We start from the raw sequence: 22,865 nt of genomic DNA, 5'->3' as shown, positions 1-22,865 counted from the left end.
ACCAGTTGCCCATGATTGTGAAGAAGTCATGACTACAATACATTCCAGTAGACCAGACCTGAGGGATCAACCCTGGCAGGGACTTGGACTTTATTCACTGATGGGAACAGCCAAATCATTCATGAGATACGTTCTGCTGGATATGCTGTTGTATCCGAAGATGAAATCATTGAGGCTCAACCTTTTCCCCCAGGAACGTCTGCACAAAAAGCTTAACTAATTGCTCTTACTCGAGCTCTGCAGTTGGCAGAAGGAAAACTGTAAATATCTAAACAGACTCTAAATATGCCTTTCTTACAATTCAAGTGCATGGAGCATTATAGAGGGAAAACAACTGAACAATCAGGCTTCAGGCAGTCCTGGAGCTCATCACCAACGACTGCTCTCGCTCTTAAACTCTGGGCAAAAGAAAATACCAAAATTATGACTGCAGTGTACCAGAATAGATTGGTTTTAGATTACCCTCTGGCCCAGGAAGGAGGGTTTGTGGAACATTTAACCTCTCCAATTGTTGTTTACAGGTAGATGACCAAAGCAAGGTTATCCAAGATATCACTGATCGCATGGTCAAGATGGCACACGTCCCTGTCCAGCAGTGGAATAGTGCATGGGACTGGACCAATGGATTCCGTGGTTGGTTTTCCATGATCGATGGATTTAAGAGCTTGTTTGTTATCCCAGCCAGTTTAATTCTGTTTTGTCTTTTAGGACCCTGAATTATTCCTTTCTTGCTCAAACCGCCTTCGTCGGGTGATGAAGGACATTGCTGAACGCAAAACAGCCACGCAGCTCCTGTTACTGTACATGTATTCCTCTGAGCCTATAGAACCTGTTTAACCATCCTCATGTTTTATCCTGGGCCATCTTCCCATACATGACAAGTTCGGGCTACAAAGGGGGGTGGAGCCATTAGGGCCCATCCGTCTCAAACCCGTGAAGAAACCATCGGACTGTTTGGGAAATTAGGGCCCCCTGAGAACTCAAATTGCTAATTTTTCTTGTTTCTGTTTCTTTCAGCTCCACAGTTGCGTTGTGATGGTGTGATACTTTTCATAGAGAATGATAAGTATCAAAGGGGGGAATGAAGGAGTCTGAACGCTTCAACCTGACAAAGGACTTCATGTACCAGAATTCCCTGCTTCATGACGGGTTTACTTACAGTCTGCAATACAGCTGTAATTAGGACATTGAGAAACTCTCTGTCAGCACATTGCACATTTTCATTTTTTTGGCTTCGCTGTTCTTATTCTCTGATAAGCTTTCACTGCTGTAACCTAGATTAGAACAATGGATGTATTATGTGATGGGCTGTATTACTGCAGACTCGCGAATTCCTTTCCAGAACTGCAAGTCCCAGCAGCCTCTCCTGCAGAACATGGGAGAAGTTTCACGAAAGTTCCAGGGTGTCTAGGGAGGGGGTCAGTAGCCCCTTCAGCCGGAATATGCTCGCTCAGCAGTGCTTAGAACGCATGTGTAAAAGATAAGAACTGTAAAGTGCATAAGAGTCTGCTCCTGAAGGGGAGGGGCATGCAGTTGTACTGAGCCTTTGTCTTAGCTGCATCTTGCTGGCAATAAAAGTCTATCTTTACGGATCAGTTGTCTGGGCCTCCTTACTGACTAAAAAGAGACGGTTACAGAGTGATGAAAGGTATAAAAAGAGCAGAATATAAATCTAAATAAATAAAATACATTTGTACAATGTACTCTGGACCTAACTTGAGGCACACTCTGCTTAGCTGCTATCAAGCTAGGTCAAGAGTACAATGTACAAATCTCATCTTTGTGTTCATCACTCCAAATCACATAAAATCTTCACAAATCACATAAAATCGTGCGTCCATGTGCTGTATACTGTGCTGTTCATACATCTGACTGTGCATGTAAAACTGCCCACCAAAACCTCACCCCAAGTTACTAGTTGCCCCTCTTATAGTGGTATAGTTTACTTATATGAGAGCCTTATAAAGAGTCTCTCTCGCTCGTTCCCTCCCTCCAGCAGCCCAAAATGCGATAAAAGCCTGTCCCGGCACTTCTCACCCTAACTACGCCCTTTTTTTTTTTTTTTTTTTTTAATCGAGGACACTATTTTTCAGCCTAAGTTTACTTGTCCAAGGTCACAAGGAGCATGAATAGGTTTCTCACCTGCTGCTCTAACCACTCGGCTACTCCTCCACACTTATAAAACTTTATAATTTTTTAAATTAAAAACATTTATATTCCTGAGCTCTGGGTGGATTACAATTAAAATAAAAAAAGATGATGTTCATGCCTACCGGCATAGTTACTTTACAGAACTGCTGGCTTGTGGTCTCACAATCTCCTCTGGAGACACAGTGAAATGCACCAGAACCTGGCAGGTTCCTACTCTTAACCTCCTTATACATACCTACGAAAGTCTCGTTTTTCGTGAGAAAAAAAATCCATAAAATCTATTAGGAGCAGTCGGCAGTTGCACTCTCGATGGCCTTCTCTCTCCTCCTTCTGGGGGCAGCTGGGTCTCTTGAAAATTTGCGTTGGCCCCTCGGCGGCAGGCTTTCAACCTGTTCCACTTCCCGGCATGAAATGGCCGCGTTTGGAAGGCGCTCCCCGGGGAGAAACCTCGGCTCGCGCCATTATCTGGGTTTAGCCTTCCTTTCCAGGAAGCGCTTCCGTTGCCATAACGACGGAATGCGCCTCCTCAAGGGCCAGCTGCAAACGTCCTCCACCTCCAACTCTCTGGCTCTGCAAGGGTGCTCTAGTCCTCGGTCCTCCCCCCCATCCTAATCCCCCTCACTAATGAAACGTAAAAGGCACCAAACAAGGCAGAGTCTAAATCCCACGTCAAAGACGAAGCCAGAGAAAGCGTTCGCTCAGCCCCTTACTTGTATATGTCCCACCAACGTTCAACTGTCAAAATATTTTCCTATTGTCACAAGCCAAATTTTTTTCCCGTTTCTTCTTAACGGTTTTCTTTTCTTAGATCTCTTCTAGACTTATCTTACATGACAGGTACGTCGGGACTTCGCGTGAACACACAAGCAGCAAACAAATGACAACCAGTCTGTCTGACCGGCTCTTCTCAAGCTCTCTCCCCTTGCGGCTGGGAATTTCTTTGCACGCGCCGTAAATGCCTTAAAAAGGGAAAAGAAGAAAATTATGCGTGAGGGAGGCGTGCTTAAAAAAAAAAAAAAGACCTGAAGTGATTTTTAGCTCAGATTAAAAAAAAACGTGCCAACCATGTGAAAAGATTTCTTGAGAGCTGGACTGTCAGCCGAGGTAGGAGAAACGGCACAAATGGAGAACCTGCTATACTAGCGGAATAAAGGTTTTGGGAGAGAAAGAAAGGGCTCAGGCGAGGCACGTGTAGGGTCGCAGGAAAGGCACGGTGAATAGTTTTCTTCCGCTGCGGGACGCATCACTCGGAGCGGAGGGATCCGAGAGGGTGGGGAAAGTGGGTGGTACGCCCGGTTTTTTTTCCGCTACTCTTGCCTGCCAGAGCTTAGATTATCCGTGGACGTGACGGAAGCGCTTCGAGCTGCCGCAGGGTCCGCTACTGTTGCTTGCTCGGAAATTCCATCTGATTGGGTTTTTTTTTTTTTTTTTTGTAACTCATCCTTTATTTTTTTTAAAGGACTAAAGAAGTAAAAAGCAAACCAAACCCAGATAGAACATGTCAAGCTGGCATAGTTACGTGGATAACCTGATGGCTGATGGCTGCTGCCAGGAGGCCGCCATTGTCGGTTACGTTGACGCCAAATACGTCTGGGCAGCAACACCCGGGGGCATCTTTCAAAACGTTACGGTAAGTGGGACAAAACGGGAAAAAAAATACAAAATCTCGGGGCGGAATCATCCGGGCCGAAGTGGCAAAATGTATGTTTAGCACAGTGGCCTAGTGGAGAAATTCCATAATAAAGGAGGGGGAGGAGGCAGAGATAACTACGGTATGACCTACCAGTGAAGCTGGAAAGCACTTCGGTGGAGGAAATGGTTTCTAATTACCTTCTTACTTCGTTTTTTAGCTCCCAGTAATCTGAAAAGTTAAGGGTGGCGTGGGGGGAGGTAACTGGGACGAAGTGGTCTTCGGTTCCCCTCGACTCCTACGGTTTGGGATGTGTTAAAGCAGACTGTCTTGGAGTACAGTAGGAGGGAGGGGGGGGGGGCTTTATTTAAACGTTTTTTCCTTACTGCAAGACTTGGCCTCCAGTCTGAAGGCTGATGGGGCCTTTTAGCTTAGAATATTGCAGCCTGCCGTTTTAGAGTAAAAGGACTCTGCTGGCGGCGATATCTTTTGCTTTAAAGAGCTGGGTGGCGAAGAGGTGCCGGCATTGCGGGTGCGCGGAGCGAGGGATAAAAGCGGAGCTGGGCATAGTGACTTCGGTGGAGAGAGCCTGCTTAAGGGTTGCTTCTGCTGGGCAGGGGGGCGGGGGAGGCCTGCGCATTTGATGCAGTTGGCTTCTGTTAATCATCTCCTCGCGCTGCCTCCATGTTGTTCGCCAAGATGGCGCATTCCCATTGAATTTTTTTTCCTTTCCTCACGGCTACGCTTTTCGTAGCCGCTTGTGGTTCAGGGCTCCGGTGCTTGGGCTTCCAGAAGCGGGGTACCTGGAGATACTTTATATTACATTACATTATGTGAAATAACGTTTAAGGTTAACCTTTAAAGTCAAGTATCCGTTTCGGCGGCATAGAAACGGATGTGTCCCTATATCTGAGTCATTGAAAGATGCTTGTACCAGGGAATTACTTTTTATTTTTTGTATTTCACGTATTTTTCAAAGCGTCCAAAGTCTTGTATTTTTTTTTGTAACAGGCCGGCTGCACGTAGTCCATTGGTGTACTGGTATTTTCAGAGGCCATTCCGATACCCCCGATTCCTGCATTCGCACTCCATGTAATTACTTAGGGTCCGTTAGCTCCTAGGGATAGGATAGTAGAAGGGTTACCTTGTTACTAAATTGTTTAATAGAACAGATGCATGAGCAATGGTATATTGCTACAGGCACCTACTTAGGCTGCGGGCTCGTTTCTAACGGATTCGCGCCCCTCGTATTTTGCTTGTTGCTGCTCAATTTTGTGGGGTTGGGGAAAGACGGGTTACGCTTTCTTGGAGTAAGGCACGGCCGGGGCCTGCCATGACGGTGCAGTTCTAACTGTGGAAGGACCACGCCTGGCAGCATTTCTTTCCTTTCCCAGGAATCGCGGTCAGGCCGGCCAGCCATACTTGTGTCGAGGCAGTAACTTTTTACTGCTTCAAGGTTTCACGCACACTTTATCCCCCTGCGAAACGAGATATCTTGACAATCCTTAATTTTGCACTCGAAAATGCTAACCTCGCAACCGGTCATCGTTTTTTTTTTTTAAATGTTTTAAGTTTTCTGCTAAATAGAGATTAGGCCACAGTACGCGTTTTACACATTAATCTAGGTTTTGGTTTGAACAGGTGCGGCTCGGATTTGTCTTCTGGGAATGTGGGCCAAATATCGTCTGATAAAATAGTGGATAGGGCCGACTTTTTTGCAGAAAACAGCAGCATGAGTATTTGCAGAACACCACTTTCACTCATGCGCGAGAATAGTTCCCTTTTAAAATAGTACAAGAAAATGGAAGATATGGTATGCTTCACGTTTTTAGACTTCCAGAACGTTTGTTGCTATCGGAGGTGACCAAGATGGGAGCGGAGTAACCAGAAGCGTTTAATTAAAAGGATCAAGAAGTAATTCCAGATACTCAAGTGTGCTGTCCTTCCCCCCCCCCCCGAAAAGCAGTTCGGGCACACTTGTTTGTTCAATGTTGTGTCCTTTAAAATAGTATCCCTGCTTGAGAGAACATGGGTTTTATGCCTTTTACCATAAGTACCGAATGGGGAAAGGCGCACGCAGATTTGGAAAGTTCAATGGGAGGATGTGATTGCTGTATGTATAAGGACCTTTTTTCAGTGGGTTTTTATCCCTGCTGGAATTTCTCAGTGTTCATTATAACAAATGAAATTCATAGAGGTGACTCTGTTTTTCTAAGTAAATATAATTTTTGTTCTTGTAAAACACTGAAATTCCTGGGGCAAAATAAAAATTGAAAACGAAGGACCTTAAGTATGTAGTAGTAAAGGAAAGTAGTATGGAACACTGGAACAACTTCACTATATGGTATTCAAAATTCACTGTAAACAAAATAAAGTAACTTTGCAGTGTTCATCTGACTTCTAGGGCTTACCTGTAATATCTTATGCATCTAGTACAGTTGTACCTGCACCATGCTTGAGTGGTCCTAAAACAAATTTGGCTTTTTTTTCCTCAAAACTTTACAGATCACACAAGGTAATTCTAAGGCTTATATTTTGATTGGCTCCCTTAAATGGCTGTTCAGTTTCAAGAACAGTTTGCAGAAATTAACTCTGGTTGTCCCTGTCTTTGGTGACCTGATGCCTAGGATGGGGGAGGAAGGGTGGGATTTCTTCACTATTATGACATGGAACTGCTCTCAATATATCCTAAGATTGTAGTAACAGAAGGAAAATAAACTGGTAAGTGGAAATAGCACATTTTTGGGGGACATATCAACATATTTCTAGCCACTCTTGAAGAAAAATGTTTTACATTTGCTGGTGGAGCTAGTGTTCAAGGGATGGATAAGATATGATTCTGATGCAGGATACCCAGTACAGGTGATGAAAAGGATGGGCATGAAGGTAGACTCTAGGCATTACATACCCCACAGTAAGGTACTTAGTTTTAAAGGTGAAGAATTCCTCCTTTTTTACTAACTTGCTCATGACTTGTTTCATATTTTTCACATTGCTTATGATATATTGTGAAATATGGAGTTTAGTATTTGCAAAATGCAATTTTTAAAGGAGTTGGGAGACTGTGGCTCAGGACTTATGCATTTCACTGTCAGATATTCTTACCTGAGATGAATGGCTGGATTCTAAAAAGCATAAGGATATTTGCAAAGTATTCCACTTATGTACTTTTTGTTCATATTCTGTGGGCAGGAATTGTCATAGGAGAAACAGTATTAAGGTTGATTTTGCTCTAATCATCTGGTACAATTTTTATGGGAAATAAAGTTGTTAGGCTTTAGACAAAGCATAGATGTGTTGAAGACTTGCATAGGATGTTTTGAAAAGCTGCTCTCAGCCAGCATAGACTTGCAGGGGGATCATTCTAGGGCTTTGCATTCCTAGCAGGTCTGGTTTAAAATCTGTAACAAATATTGACAGACACTTTGGGGTGCACATGGGGATAATTCCCCCAAATATCTAGTGGCTCAACTGAATACTTCATAGGTTTCGTGTTTCTTATATAACTTCAACACTTTTATTAGCTTTTTGCCTCTTTGGCAAGTCTCTCTAATTCTCTTGGTCTGATTTGTCATAATTTGACAGTGCCTGTCTTTCTATTTTCCTCAAATCTGGCATTTAACTAAGATGCCTTTCTGGCTTTGATCTCTTCTGTTTGGTAGTATGGTTGCCATGTTAGACCATGTGCATGGGTGGAAATAAAAGATCAACAAAAGAATAAGGCAATACCTTCCTATTGCACTAACTTAATACATTTTTTTTTACCAGCTTTTTTAAGTTTTATACTCCATTGCTCATATCAAGACAGAATGAGCAAGAAATGACACTGCCGGGAAATACAAGTGAATCATAAAATACATTTTGGGGAGCAGGGGAGTCCTTTTGGCATTTTCAAAGTATTTGGTTTTGATTTCAAATGTCTTCATATCTGATTGTTTAGAATTTCCTTTTTAGAATCTTGATCATATTGTCATTGGTGAAATAGTAAGTTCCCCTATGGAAGTATTGCCTTGCTCTTTGCAATGTACAGTAATCAGTAAGTTTGTTTAACTTCTGGCCTGTATCACTAGTGTAGCAAACCTCTTTGCATTTTCTGCATTTAATATATTAGATTGCAAGCCAGGCAGAATCTTAACTTCTGGAGGCTGTAGTATGCCAATCTATTGAGGCTGCTGGTGGATAGTCCACTAACTGCTGCTCCCAAAGCATCTGTTTCAGAGACCTATTCTCCATGGCTATTCAGGTCTGTTTTGTCTTAACAGCTTGGTCCTTGAGAGGGCTTGGTGGTTGAAGTGTGGTTTTTTTTGGGCAGTGATTTCCACTTTGTTCCAGGCCAGAACACTTTCTAAATCTCTAGCCTATATTTGGAGAGTTTCACTCCTGGTGAGTGAGGTTCTCAGCCTCTCAAAGTAGAAATTCCATTGGTTTTTTTTTTTGGGAATTTCTACAGGAAGGATTGCTAAAAGGTTTGGCTCTTTAATGCCCTGAAGGTTCAAGTAGCAGCTCACTTGTTATAGGGGACGAGGCAATAGTGGGTCTTTGTTTTCTGATGGATGTCAAGCAGCATCTCAACTCAAGTTACTAAATCTGTCAATCTGACACTGTGCTCCATGGTGGAGATAAACAGGGTGAACTATAGCCCGTTGGGTTAAGGACTTTATGGCTGCCTGTATGGAGGCAAAACTTCCTTTGCCTAAGCAAGCTAGAGTGCATTCCACGAGGGCTCAGATGGTATGTGGGGAGAGCTTGGGTTGTCTGAGATTGTCCTCCTTACACCACTTGGACATTCTGGCTCAGGAGGATGCTGCCTGTGCACATATGGTATTGACTGGACAATGGGCAGCTTCCTGGCCCTGTTCTGGAATAGCTTTACCTCCCACTCAAGTGGCTTGGCCTGCTAGAGTGCAAAGGAAGAAGAAATAACTTGCCTGCCTTCTAAGGCAGGCCAATCCACAACCTGCCCTCTGCTACTGACTTGCCTTTTAGGTCATCCTTTTGAGGTGCATATAACAGTGGGATTTGTTTCTTCATTTAAGGATTGGTAAATGTCATATCCAGCCCCTTTTAGTGAATGTTTGTCTGAGGTCAGGGTTCCCAATTGGTTGGAAACATGAGTGGTTGACAAATAGTCATTCTAAACATAAGAACATGCCATATTGGGTCAGACCAAGGGTCAAGCTCAGCATCCTGTTTCCAACAGTGGCCAATCCAGGCCATAAGAACCTGGCAAGTACCCAAAAACTAAGCCTATTCCATGTTACCGTTGCTAGTAATAGCAGTGGCTATTTTCTAAGTCAACTTAATAGCAGGTAATGGACTTCTCCAAGAACTTATCCAATCCTTTTTTTAAACACAGCTATACTAACTGCACTAACCACATCCTCTGGCAACAAATTCCAGAGTTTAATTGTGCGTTGAGTGAAAAGAACTTTTTCCGATTTAGTTTTAAATGTGCCACATGCTAACTTCATGGAATGCCCCCTAGTCTTTCTATTATCCGAAAGAGTAAATAACAGAATCACATCTACCCGTTCTAGACATCTCATGATTTTAAACCTCTATCATATCCCCCCCTCAGCTGTCTCTTCTCCAAGCTGAAAAGTCCTAACCTCTTTAGTCTTTCCTCATAGGGGAGCTGTCCCATTCCCCTTATCATTTTGGTAGCCCTTCTCTGTACCTTCTGCATCTCAGTTATATCTTTTGAGATTCGGCGACCAGAATTGTACATGGTATTCAAGGTGGGGTCTCACCATGGAGCAATACAGACGCATTATGACATTTTCTGTTTTATTCACCATTCCCTTTCTAATTCACAACATTCTGTTTGCTTTTTTGACTGCCACAGCACACTGAACTATTTCTGATGCCTAGATCTTTCTTGGGTTGTAGCACCTAATATGGAACCTAACATTGTGTAACTGTAGCATGGGTTATTTTTCCCTATATGCATCACCTTGCATTTATCCACATTAAATTTCATCTGCTATTTTGATGCCCAATTTTCCAGTCTCACAAGGTCTTCCTGCAATTTATCACAATCTGCTTGTGATTTAACTACTCTGAACAATTTTGTATCTGCAAATTTGATTCTCACTTGTATTTCTTTCCAGATCATTTATAAATATATTAAAGTAAGGGTCCCAATACAAATCTGAGGCAGTCCCCTGCCCATTCCCTTCCACTGAGAAAATTGTCCATTTAATCCTATTCTGTTTCCTGTCCTTTATCCAGTTTGTAATCCACGAAAGGACATCACCACCTATCCCATGACTTTTTACTTTGCCTAGAAGCCTTTCATGAGGAACTTTGTCAAACGCCTTCTGAAAATCCAAGTATACTACATCTACCAGTTCACCTTTTATCCACATGTTTATTAACCCTTTCAAAAAAGTGAAGCAGATTTGAGGCAAGACTTACTTTGGGTAAAGCCATGCTGACTTTGTTCCATTAATCCATGTCTTTCTATATGTTCTGTGATTTTGATGTTTAGAACACTTTCCACTATTTTTCCTAGCACTGAAGTCAGGCTAACCGGTCTGTAATTTCCCGGATCGCACCTGGAGCCCTTTTTAAATATTGCGGTTACATTAGCTATCCTCCAGTCTTCAGGTACAATGGATGATTTTGATAGGTTACAAATTTTTACTAATAGGCCTGAAATTTCATTTTTTAGTTCTTTCAGAACTCTGGGGTGTATACCATCTGGTCCAGGTGACTTACTACTCTTCAGTTTGTCAATCAGGTCTACCATAATCTAGGTTCACCGTGATTTGGTTCAGTCCATCTGAATCATTACCCATGAAAACCTTCTCCAGTACAGGTACCTCCCCAACATCCTCTTCAGTAAACACCAAAGCAAAAAAATCTTTTAATCTTTCCGCAATGGCCTTTTCTTCTCTAAGTGCCCCTTTAAATCCTCGATCATCTAACAGTCCAACTGACTCCCTCACAGGCTTTCTTTACTGTGAGTTTTTTCCTCCTTGGCCAACTTCTTTTCAAATTCTTAGTCTGTCTTATCAATATCTTACATTAAATTTGCCAACGTTTATGCATTATCCTATTTTCTTCTGTTGGATCCTTCTTCCAATTTTTGAATGAAGATCTTTTGGCTAAAATAGCTTCTTTCACCTCCTCTTTTAACTATGCCGTTAATAGTTTTGCTGCCTTTCCACCTTTCTTAATGTGTGGAATACATTTATTTATTTATTTAACATTTCTTTTATACCGATATCCGTTCGCACATCGTATCGGTTCACTGTGAACAAAAAACCATTGGGCAGTGCCTGTACATATAACAGATAACTTAATATAATATGATGAACTAGGCAACATATAAATTTATGGGAGGAGCCCATAAATTATTTATATGGGCTCCTCCCATATATACATCTGCACTGTGCTTCTAGGATGGTATTTTAAGAATGACCATGCCTCTTGCACACTTTATTTCTGTAGCTGCTCCTTTCAGTTTTTTTTCTAACAATTTTTCTCATTTTATCAAAGTTTCCCTTTTGAAAGTTTAGCACGAGCTGTGGATTTGCTTACTGTCCCCCTTCCAGTCATTAATCCAAATTTGATCATATTATGATCACTATTGCCAAGCAGCCCCACCACTGTTACTTCTCTCACCAAATCCAGAGAATACTAGTGGGCTGGTGGCAGGGCTATGTCAGCTACACTTGGTCTCCATCTGCTGATAGAGCTGCATAGCCCACTTGTGTGAATTGACTTGCCTTCCTTAGAGGAAAAGAAATTCAGGTAAGTAGTAGCTTTATTTAAGCTTTATTTGTATCTTTTTTTTTTTTTTTTTCTTGCCTCAATTTTAGGCATACTAATAACCTGGCTGTCAGGATTATTCCAGCCCTGTTTGTTTCTATAGATTTAAAAGTTAAGCAGTCATAAATTAGTATATCCATTCAGTTCCATGAATGCATACAGGAACCATTAAGTTGTCTGAGAAGGTTCTCACATTTCTTTTGTTTCTGGCTCAGTCAAAACTTGGCTATGGTGCTATTGGCCTTTATTCACAAAAATCTGGAGTTGTCCCCTGTTATAACGCCCTGCCCATTCATTGCAACAAGAGGAGTTTAACTAGGGCTTGTACACCACAGGTCTCTAAAACTCCATGTGCTTCCTGAGTCTGGCCACTAGGTCACTATTATACAAAGGCAAATACATATGTCTAGGGCAGGGGTTGCCAATTCTGGTCCTCAAGAACCAAATGCACGTCTGGTTTATAGGATGTTTCTAACAAATATGCATGAGGTAGAATTATAATGGAGGCAGTGCATGCAAATCTCATGTGTATTCATAGTGGAGATCCTGAAAAGCAGATCTGTGGCTCTTGAGAACCAGAATGGCCAACCTTTTCCTAGACAGAGTACTCTTGGCTGACTCAGTGAGCAGAAAATGGACTTGAGAATCAAACTGGATTGGCCCCAGCTTGGCTGCTTTTTAATTTATTATATTACAAGCCGTTAAGCCCGTTAAAACAGGCTACATCCCTCTGTCTCTCACCTCCCCCTCATTCTCTCTCCCCTCACTCTTCACCACCCCCTACCTCCCTCCCTCCCCCACCCACTCCTCCCCACCCTCCCTCTCCTCCCACTCAGTCTCACTCCCTCCCCCCCTCTCTCCCTCCCTCTCACTCACTCAGTCCCACTCACTCTCACTCAGTCCCCACTCCCTCCGTCCTCTCCCTCAGTCCCACTCCCTCCCTCCCTCTCTCTCCCTCAGTCCCACTCCCTCAGTCCCACTCACTCCCTCCCCCTCACTCAGTCCCTCCCTCCCACTCAGTCTCACTCACTCCCTCCCCCTTCTCTCCCTCCCTCTCACTCACTCAGTCCCACTCACTCTCACTCAGTCCCCACTCCCTCCCTCTCTCTCCCTCAGTCCCACTCCCTCCCTCCCTCTCTCCCTCAGTCCCACTCACTCCCTCTCACTCAGTCCCCCCTCCCTCTCACTCAGTCCCTCCCCCTCACTCAATCCCTCCCTCCCCCCTCTCTCACTCACTCAGTCCCACTCACTCTCCCTCAGTCCACTGCCTCCCTCTCTCTCCCAGTCCCCCCTCTCCCTCTCACTCAGTCCCACTCAATCCCTCTCACTCAGTCCCACTCAATCCCTCCCTCCCTCCCACTCTCTCTCTCCGTCCCTCCCTCCCACTCAGTCCGTCCCTCTCTCTCTCTTCTCCCTCCCTCGCTACTGGCCGCTACCGCCGCTCGCTACCGCCGCCCGCCGCTCGCTACCACCGCCGCCGCCCGCTGCTGCCACTGGGCGCCGCCATTTTTTTTCTGACGCTGGCTCAGATCGACGAGCTCGCCCGCACATGCGCGGTAGAGCTGGTCTCTACTGCGCATTTGCGGGCCGTCGGTCAGAGCCCATTTATAAGGTAGATATTATATATATATATATATATATATATATATATATATATATATATATATATATATATATATATATATATATATATATATATATATATATATATATATATATATGAATTCCACCATTGTAGCAAATGTGAGCTGTTAAAATCTTGCATACAGTACTCTGTATGTAAATGGTATTTTATAGATTACTTTTGTAACTAAATTCAGTTGTCAGATGTCCTCATGTTAAGATCACAAGGGATTTAACTTCCTTTTGGGCTCATAGTGTGAATTTTAAACCTGGATAATAGTCTAACAGCTGTGATGTTGTTTTTCCTTGGTATCTAATTGGTTGGTAAATATGGTTTTTGGTGTAGAATCCATTAGATGTTGTTCTTCCCACTGTATATGATGCTGATTTATCAAACTAGTTTGTAGAGACTAGTGTTAAACTGCCTAGCAGATCCATTTCTCATATTCCTGATGAGATCACCTTTATTTATTTTATTTATTTATTTAACTTCTTTTACTATACCGACACTCAAGACCAGGTCTTATCGTACCGGTTTACATTAGAACAAGGGGAAAAATCAATTAACGTATAAGTGGAAAAGAGAAGTTACATTAAAACAGGGAGAGTAAAAACATGGATGTCGGAAGATAGGACAGAATTAAGTAATTGAACAATAAGTTAACAAAATTACAAACTATAAATTAACATAAAACAATAAATTAATAATACAGAAAACATGGATTATAATCAGCGGAAATATACATGGAAATATATATATATGGAATATATACAGCTGGAATATACATGTTATGTCAGATGGGAGGAGTGGCGGGGGTGAGGGAAAAGGGTGGGTTGAGGTTGCGAGTGGAAAAGGGAAAAAAGTGAAAAAAGTTTGGGAGTGCGGGGAGGGAGAAGGGTAGGTTGGAGGGTGAGAGAGAGTTGGTTAATATGGTTTTAAATGTATTCAGTATCATATCTCAATTGTGACAAAGTACTATATACAGTGCATAGTTTATATGCCTATATATTCATTTAACAAACTTGCACGTTCCATGGCTATCCCCAGTATGCTTTTATTTATAACAGCAATATAGACACTCTTGGTTAAGCCCTCTTAAATTTGGTACACCACCCTTTGTTTACTTAAGAGGGTGGCATGGAAAACAGAAAATGTAAGTGCCACAAATCTTTTCTTTTGTAGAGTGTGCCTTTTATTTTGCTGCTTTGTACTTTGCTTTTGGCTTTTTTTGCCCCACCACACACTTTCAGGTTGCACTTCTCTTACCATTTATTGCAACTCCCCAGTGCCATGAGCCCAAATGTCTGTAAACTCCACTGCCTGGGTTCTGCCAGCCACCAGAACCTTTTGGCTCTGCCAGTATAGCTGCTACAACTCCCTCTTTGTCTCTTCTGTTAGGTGCAGGTGTAATCTGATGTCTAGAAGTCTGTCTCCCCCTCCAATCCTTATATGAAGAGATGCTGGTGATGTTCCCTTTTTGTCTTCTAAAAGTCTCAGATGTTCCCATTAGTCTGTTTCAGAAACTTTCTTTTTAGAATATTGAAAAAAGCTGCTGCTCTCCCAGGTTGTCTACAAGAGTGGTGACTTGTGGAATGGCATTCCCTTGAGGTATCTAAATAAAATTTAATCTAGAAACCTAGCTGTAGGTTGCTGCACTACTTGTAAGAATGGAAAATTGTGGTAGTCCCAAGGTGTCCTTTCTAAGGACCCATAATCTTACCTATTGAAGACCATGGAGCAGAGATGCTTTAGCTTTTTAAAAAGTTTCTCCTTAGGACTATAATGGTGGGAATGGCTAAGTTGGGTCCATGCTTTGCTGACCTGAGTTCACTTAAGATGTTGAGCCAATACGTAAAGAAAGGAACATAGGGCATGACCTTTTAAAAGGTTGACTCCTAAAACATGAGGCCTAACTATAGTACAAGCTCATACATTTCCTCCAAAGAAGGTAAAAAACCCCAAAAAAGATCAAATGGGGAGGCAGAGCCAAAATAAGTTCTAGACTCTAGTATTTTGTTCTGAGACTTGAGTACTCGTAAGATTAAAGTGTTTGGAAGATTAATACCTGCCTTGAACATAGAAAAGGTTGGTTTATGTGAAAAGAGAAAATATATTCCCTTCCCCATTTTTGTAGTGCTTCTTCACTTGTAACCACACCCACAGTGATTCTTTACATTTTTATACCAAGTTTTGGGTACATTTTCAAAACTGTAGGAGCTTTGGAAACAGTGTACTTGTGCATTATGAAATTTCATCACAGTTTGAAATATGATTTGAAGTGTTATGGACTGGCCTTAAAAGGTGGCACTAAAAGGTAAACCTGATTTAATGTGCATAATTTCCAACTTAAATCCTAGTATGAAAACCAGCAGGAAAGTTATTTGGGACATGAAGTCATTTATAGCTTGAGGTAACAAAACATGACAAATGTGGGCTGGACCTTTTTCAGCACATGTTTTCTTTACTTTCATGTTAAAAACCTTTGAGCTAGCATACCATTTAGTTCTATGCATCAGAAATTTAAAAGTACTAAACTGAAAAGGAGCATAAAATGGTAGTGTAGTTTGTGCATTCAAACCTTTATTTTTTTCCACATCTTACATTACAACCTTATTCTAAAATAGATAATATGCATGTTTTCCCTCAGTCTACACACAATACCCCATATAACAAAGTGAAATCAGGGTTGTAGAAATTTGGGCAACCCCCCCACTGAAATCACTTAAGTTTATTTAGACCTGTTGAGCTCAGGTGCATCCTGTTTCCATTGATCATCCTTGATGTTTCTCCAACTTGATTGCAATCCATCTGTGGTAAACTCAATTGATTGGAAATGATTTGGAAAGTTACATACCTTTCTACAGAAAGTCCTACAGTTGGTGCATGTCAAAGGAATTGTCTGTAGACCTCCAGGACAGGATAGTGTCTAAGCACATCTAGGGAAGAGTACAAGACAATTGCCACATTGAAGGTCCCAAAGAACACAGTAACCGCCATCATTCTTAAATGGAAGACATTTTTGAACCACTAGGATTCTTCCTAGAGCTGGCTGCCCTTCCAAACTGAGCAATTGGGGAGAGAAGGGCCTTGGTCAGGGAAATAACAAAGAACCCGATGGTCTCCATTTCCAGTGTGGAGATGGGTAAACCTTCCAGAAAGACAAGCATCTCTGCAGCATTCTGCCAATCAGGCCTTTATAGTAGTGGCCAGATGGAAACCACTCACCAGTAAAAGGCACATAATAGTCTGTTTGGAGTAAAAGGACTCTGGTCTGATGAAACTAAGATTGAACTCTTGGCCTGAATGCCAAGCATCATGTTTGGAGGAAACTAGGCACTGCTCATCACTTAGCAAATACTATCCCTACTGTAAAGCGTGGTGGCAGCATGCTGCAGGACCTGGGAGTCTAGCCAGGTTCATGGGAAAGATGAACTGAGCAAAGTACAGAGACACTTGATGAAAACTTGCTCCAGAGTGCTCTGGACCTCAGACTGGGGTGACAAGACAACGCAGGTGTGGCTTAGTGACAAGCCTGTGAATATCCTCCAATGGCCCAGCCAGAGCCTGGGCGTGAACCTCTCCAAACATTTCTGGAGAGACCTGAAAATAGTTTACACACCCCCATCTAACCTGGCAGCTTGAAAATCTGCAGAGAAGAATGGGAGAAACCCCCCCCCCCCCCCCCATATTTCCTAGCATGTAGCAGATGGACTCAGGACCAATGGGTATAGTGTACTCCTGATAGCAGTTGGAGACGGATCAGATTTCAATCTGATGTCAGCCCTAGTACATAAACCCCTGCAGGAAGTGCAGCTCTTCAGTATTTTCAGTCTCCATAGCAGTTAGGGACTCTATGGACACTCACACAGAGTAATTTTACCAAAGAAATCCAAACAAACTCACATTAAAGTTAATTTTGTACCGTTGATAAATTGTCATACCAAACTGATTAGCTTACTTAAACATATAGCTTATTGCACTTTGTTACCATACTATGATGGCACATGTTAAAGTTGTAATCTATACCACTCTTAATTGTTATCGTGCCTTTATGTAAACCGTTGTGATGGTTCTCCAACTTAACGACTGTATAGAAGTTTTTTTAAATAAAAATAATAAAATGTAAGAACTCTTACCTCTACAGACAAGCCCTCCCCTTCTCCTGCAGTGACACTCTTTGGGTCCCTCCCCCAGTTGAGAATTCCCAAGGTGATTTCTGCAATCCTTCGGAGGTAAGCCTCTGTCCAGCAGCCAACTCTGTGGGGACCTAGCCCCCAACATCTGGTGAGGCTGAGAGGCAGCATGTGTAACCTAGAGCGCGGCAGTGAAGGTATTTCCCTCTCCCCCTGCAGCCAGAGACCACCCGGAACTAGACTGGGAAGCACAGAGACAAGGTAAGAGAAATCTATTTAAAAGTCTCCGGTCTATGAAGCTCGAGGAGACACAAGTCGCCAGCCAGTGCCACCAGGGTGCTCGGCCCTAGCAGGGCTAGACCCTGGTCAAATCAGAGGGTCCTCCCATGTGGAGACCCTCCGAGGTGGTTGCTGTCACCATCTTGTTCCATTCGCTGCCCTGTCCACCGTTCCGATACGTGTGCATAAATACCTTGTGCGCACAACGTCACACCCAAGTACCGGGCACACAAGTGACATGCATAACTTCTCCTTGTGCGCAGAACAGCATGCACAACTTTGACGCATACCGGAGCACACAACCCATGGCACCACCGGAAAAGAAACAGTGGCTCAGGGCCTTTGCCCAGCATGCCACATCAGTCGCACAGCATGAGGCCACTGCCCTGTGTATACAGCGCGAAGAGGCCCTAGGGAATCCAACTCATGGCCCTCCCCAGCAGGTACCGGGCTCCAGCCTCTCTAGTGGTGCACAGCGAGACCCCCTCTCAAACGGGGCTCCCCAGGGACATGGCACCCCTTAGTCTAGACCCAGCATCTATCTCCTGGGTGGAATTCTTCAAAGGTCTGCATACCTTTGTCCACATGCAACTGGGGCCTCCTATTATATGGCCACAGGCTCCACCAGAGGACCTCAACATACCAGGACCCTCTATGCCCAGGGAAGTGATCCCCCACCCTCAGACACTGACAACTCAGATGAGGAAGCAGAACCCCTGGAAGAAGGGGAACTCCCAGGGACAGAGCCCCACCGAACCATGAGACGCTTCTTCAAGGACTAGCTTCCAGACCTGGTCACACGCAGCTTAAAAGAGCTTGCTATCCTGGGCTCAAGTGCCTTGGGGGAACCTAAGACGAACCCACTATTAGAGGGTCTCCGTCAGATCTCCTGCTATTTCCCACTATTACAAGCCGTCCAGCAACTAATTGACCTGGAATGGGATGCCCTAGAAACTACATTCAAAGGGGGCTGGGCTCTAGCAGCCATGTGATGGCCAACCTTTTGAGCTCAGTGTCAAAATTCATAAAAAACCAGCGCATAACTTGGGTGGTGTCACTTCTAGAAAAATCCATAATTTTGTGATATTTGTAGCTCTAATAACAAAGTTATAATTTTAATATGTACTGTATTAATAAAGCAAAAACAAATTCTTTACCTTAACCTGCTTAGTATCTTTTTTGTTGCTGAATTTCATTGGCTAAATCTTCAATTGAAGGTTGGTATTTCGTACACTTCAAGCCCAAGCAAGAGTTACAAACTTCATCTGTCAATCTGTTTCTTTTGACTCCCTTTCATTTTCACACCACACTCTCCCCATCCCCCAGGCATGCACACAGACCCCCAGGCAGGCACCTATGCATTCACACACATACAGAGTCCCATTCATACACATGGCACACGCTAAATGCAGACCCCCCTCTCTTTTGCCAGCAACCTCAGAACCTCTCTCATTCCTCTGCTTCCACATGGCTATTGGGGAGGTGCAGATTGCTGCTACTGACAATGAATTCCATTCTGCTGCCACCTCTGTGCAGGTCCTGTGGGCTTCCACTTTCTCCATGCTGTTCTCGTACATTGTGAGATATGTAGAGAAAGTGCTATTCTTGCACATTCCCAAAGATTACATGTGCCAATCACTAAAGTAATCTCTTTTTTTTTGCCTTCTCTGTCTGATCTTAGTTTTCTAATTGGTTGGTCACAGGCGTTTTTTCCACCTTCCCTTATTTTTTTTGCCAATTCCTTTTATATTGTGTTTTTTTTCTGTTTCTTTTCTCTCCATCTTCTTCCCTCAGTCAGGTTCTCGCTCTCACTGTCACATGCTCTCTCATACAATCATTCATACACACAATCTCTCACTGGCACATGCTGTCTGACTCTCACATACACAGGCTCTCGCTCACTCCCACATGCTGTCTCTGCAAACATTCAGGTCCTCACTCTCAAACACAATCTCTCAACTCATCTCACACACGCGCACACACACACTCTACAGACCCTCAGCCTCTCTCACCTCTGGGCCTCCTCTTCGCAGGTCACCACAGGATGGGCCCTGCAGCAGCCCTGATCTTCTCGGGCCGCGGTGGCCCTGCTACCGGGCCTCTTCCTCTTCTCGGGCCGCTGCGACTTGGAATTCGCGGCGGCCCCTAAGCACAAGTGCTGCTCCTCTTCTGCACGCGCTGATGCTTCACCTCCTTCCTGCCCACGCAGCTCCGGCAACGTTTACTTCTGGGGCCGCACAGGCAGGAAGGAGGAGCATCAACGTGTTTGGTGACATAAGCCTCACCACGGCCCTGCCTATCGCTGCTCTGAATGAGCCTCCCTGCGCCTGGGGGCATTGGGGAGGGGGGGTGGAGGGGTCCGGGGGGTGGGGGATACTAAACCTAATTTTAAGGGGTCGGCGCAGCCACAAAAAAAAAATTCCCGACAGTCCATGAAACGCTGTGCGTGTCAGCAAAAACATCTCGGCCTGTCACCTCTGACACAAGTGTCATAGGTTAGCCATCACTGCTCTAGACCCAGTTGCCAAATATCTCCTGGCATGTCTGAAAGTGGATGCCATGGTCTGCACGGTATCGAAGCACACTACTATCCTGGTGGAGGGAGAAGCAGCACTCAAGGATGCTCAAGACAGATGTCTGGAATCTATTCTCAAACAGTCCTTTGTCTCAGCTATGTCTTTACAGATCACGGCCTACTCTGCCGTGGTGACACGTGCCTGCTTAGCACAGACCAGGAACACTCCTGGGGAGGCCCTGGAACCAGCTGTATCGTTCCTCGCGGACGCCGCTTCTGATCTGGTACGCACAGCAGCTAGAGGAGTATCATCCGCTGTGGCAGCCAGAAGACAAATCTGGCTCAAACTGGTCAGCTGCATCCTCCAAAACGAGACTCACAAGGATGCCTTTCAAGGGAACACTCCTGTTTGGAAGCGAACTAGAGAAACCAACCAACAAATGGGGCGAGTCCCCACTACCGTGGCTACCAGAGGACAGGAATAAGAGAAACCAGCGATCCTTTCCCCAAACCTCAGGGGCAGAGGATCACATCAATTCAACTCATATAGAAGCACATATCAAGCAGCCTGCCCCGCAGGCTGGAGCCAGTCCTTTTGGAACAAGCACAACAAAAGGGAGCCAGCTCGGGCCCCAGCCGCTCCATCCAAAGGAAGAAGCCATAGGGGCAGAATTGCCTTATTCTACTAAAGGTGGGTCCTATCCATCATTCGAGAGGGATATTACCTGGATTTCCACCACCTGCCTCCAGACAAGTTTGTGGAATCTCCCTGCCACGACCCTTCCAAGAGGATGGCAGTGGAAGCTACACTGACCAGATGCTAGCCTTAGAGGCTATAACACCGGTGCCTCCACAACAAATAAAATAGATGGAATAATGTCCAGTATTTATCGTCCCCCAAAAAAGGAACATTCAGACCCATTCTGGACCTCAAGGCAGTCAACTGTCACCTGAAGATTCCTCACTTCCACATGGAAACCCTACGCTCGGTAATAAGGGCAATACAAGCGGGAGAGTTCTTACATCCCTGGATCTGTCAGCCTACCTACACATTCCAATCCTTCGAGTTATCAGTGTTTTCTATGCTTCTCGATCCTGGACAGGCACTACCTTTCAGGTTAGCCACTGCACCCTGGACATTCACCAAGATCATAGTGGTGGTGGCAGCAACACTGAGGAAGGAAGGAATCCGCATGCACCCTTATCTAGACGATTGGCTGATCAGAGGAAAACCACCAGGCAACAGTCAAAACTCTACTGGAGAGCCTCGGGTGGATGGTCAACACAAACAAGAGCTGCCTGCAGCCTTCCCAATCTCTAGAATACCTGGGAGTCCAGTTCGACACCAAACAAGATCATCCCGACACAAAGAGATCAAAACTGATGACCCAGTTACAAACCCTGTTGAGCAAACCTCTCCCCACAGCATGGGATTACCTACAAGTTCTAGGCCTCATGGCATACACTGGAAGTAGTCCCTTGGGCATGGGCTCACATGAGACCCCTAATGCTCACTGCTATCATGATGGAATCCACTGTTCCAGAACTACACCATTCAGCTTCCAGACAGAGTTCGGTCCCAACTACAATGGTCGCTACAAGAAGCCCATCTGAGCCAGGGAACGAGTCTATCCTCACCAACCTGGATCCTACTCACCACAGATGCCAGCCTACGAGGATGGGGAGCACACTGCCAGGAGCTAACATCCAAGGGCAATGGAACATAAATTGCCTAGAAGCCTGGGCAGTCGGACTAGCCTGCCTAAGGTTCAGTCACAGACTCGGACAAAGCAGTCAAAGTAATGTCAGACAACACCACAACAGTGGCCTACATCAACTGTCAGGGAGGAACTAGAAGCCAACAGTTGTCTCTGGGAATAGACCTCCTAATGTCATGGGCGGAAGTGAATCTTCAAGAGATCTTGGGCCGTCCACATTGCCGGAAAAGACAACGTCATGGTGGACTACCTCAGCAGAGAAGGTCTAGATCCAGGAGAATGGAGGCTGTCTACCATGGCATTCCAATTGATAGTAAACCGTTGGGGAACACAAACCATGGACCTCCAGGCAAACCGGTCCAACACCCAAGTACCCAGTTTCTTCAGCCGCAGGTGTGAACCCCAGTCCCAGGGAATTGATACCCTGGTACAGACCTGGCCACAGGAGACTTGTACACCTTCCCGACATGTCCCCTATTGGGTGCGATCCTCCACAAGATAGAACACCACAGGGGACCAGTACTTCTAGTGGCCCCAGACTAGCCAAGAAGACCATGATACACACATGCAAAGACTGCTGACAGGGAGCAACCTGCTCCCTGTCAGCAGTCAGGGACTAAGACAGGGACTGCTGACAGGGAGCAACCTGCTCCCTGTCAGCAGTCAGACTAAGAGGGAATAGAGCTGGACCCTCCATGAGGGTCCAGCTCTATTCCCTCTTAGTCTGGCCATTGAGAGGACTCGCCTAAGGAAGAGCAGATACTCAGGGGCAGTAATTGACACCCTACTCTGAGCACACATGTTTTCCACATCCCTAACATACATATGGATTTGGAGAGTATTCGAAGCCTGTTGCGAGGACCGCAACATCGTACCACGCTCTGTCAAAATTCCTGCAACTTTGGAATTCCTGCAGAACGGCCTACAGAAGGGATTCTAAACTCTAACAAGGTACAGGTGGCTGCATTGTCATGCTACAGAACCAAGAGCAAGAGTGGCAGCATAACCCAGATGTCTCCCGTTTTCTGAAAGTCAAGCA

General features: G+C 44.5%; 1 protein-coding gene across 4 annotated transcripts in view; it reads left to right on the top strand.

Moving 5' to 3' along the window:
* The first annotated feature begins 3,114 nt into the window (after positions 1 to 3,114).
* Positions 3,115 to 22,865, top strand: part of PFN2 (profilin 2) — a 57,871-nt gene continuing 38,120 nt past the window's right edge. The window contains exons 1-2 of one of the 4 annotated variants that reach the window (XM_029615497.1): positions 3,115 to 3,255; positions 3,611 to 3,781. In XM_029615497.1, coding sequence (XP_029471357.1) covers positions 3,650 to 3,781 — 132 coding nt within the window. In that variant the 5' untranslated portion in view covers positions 3,115 to 3,255; positions 3,611 to 3,649. The other 3 variants (XM_029615498.1, XM_029615499.1, XM_029615496.1) reach the window with 3 other exon arrangements.

The sequence above is a fragment of the Rhinatrema bivittatum genome, chromosome 9 (assembly GCF_901001135.1).
Source record: "Rhinatrema bivittatum chromosome 9, aRhiBiv1.1, whole genome shotgun sequence".
NCBI classification, from domain to species: domain Eukaryota; kingdom Metazoa; phylum Chordata; class Amphibia; order Gymnophiona; family Rhinatrematidae; genus Rhinatrema; species Rhinatrema bivittatum.
This window is presented reverse-complemented; position numbering and strand designations above follow the sequence as displayed.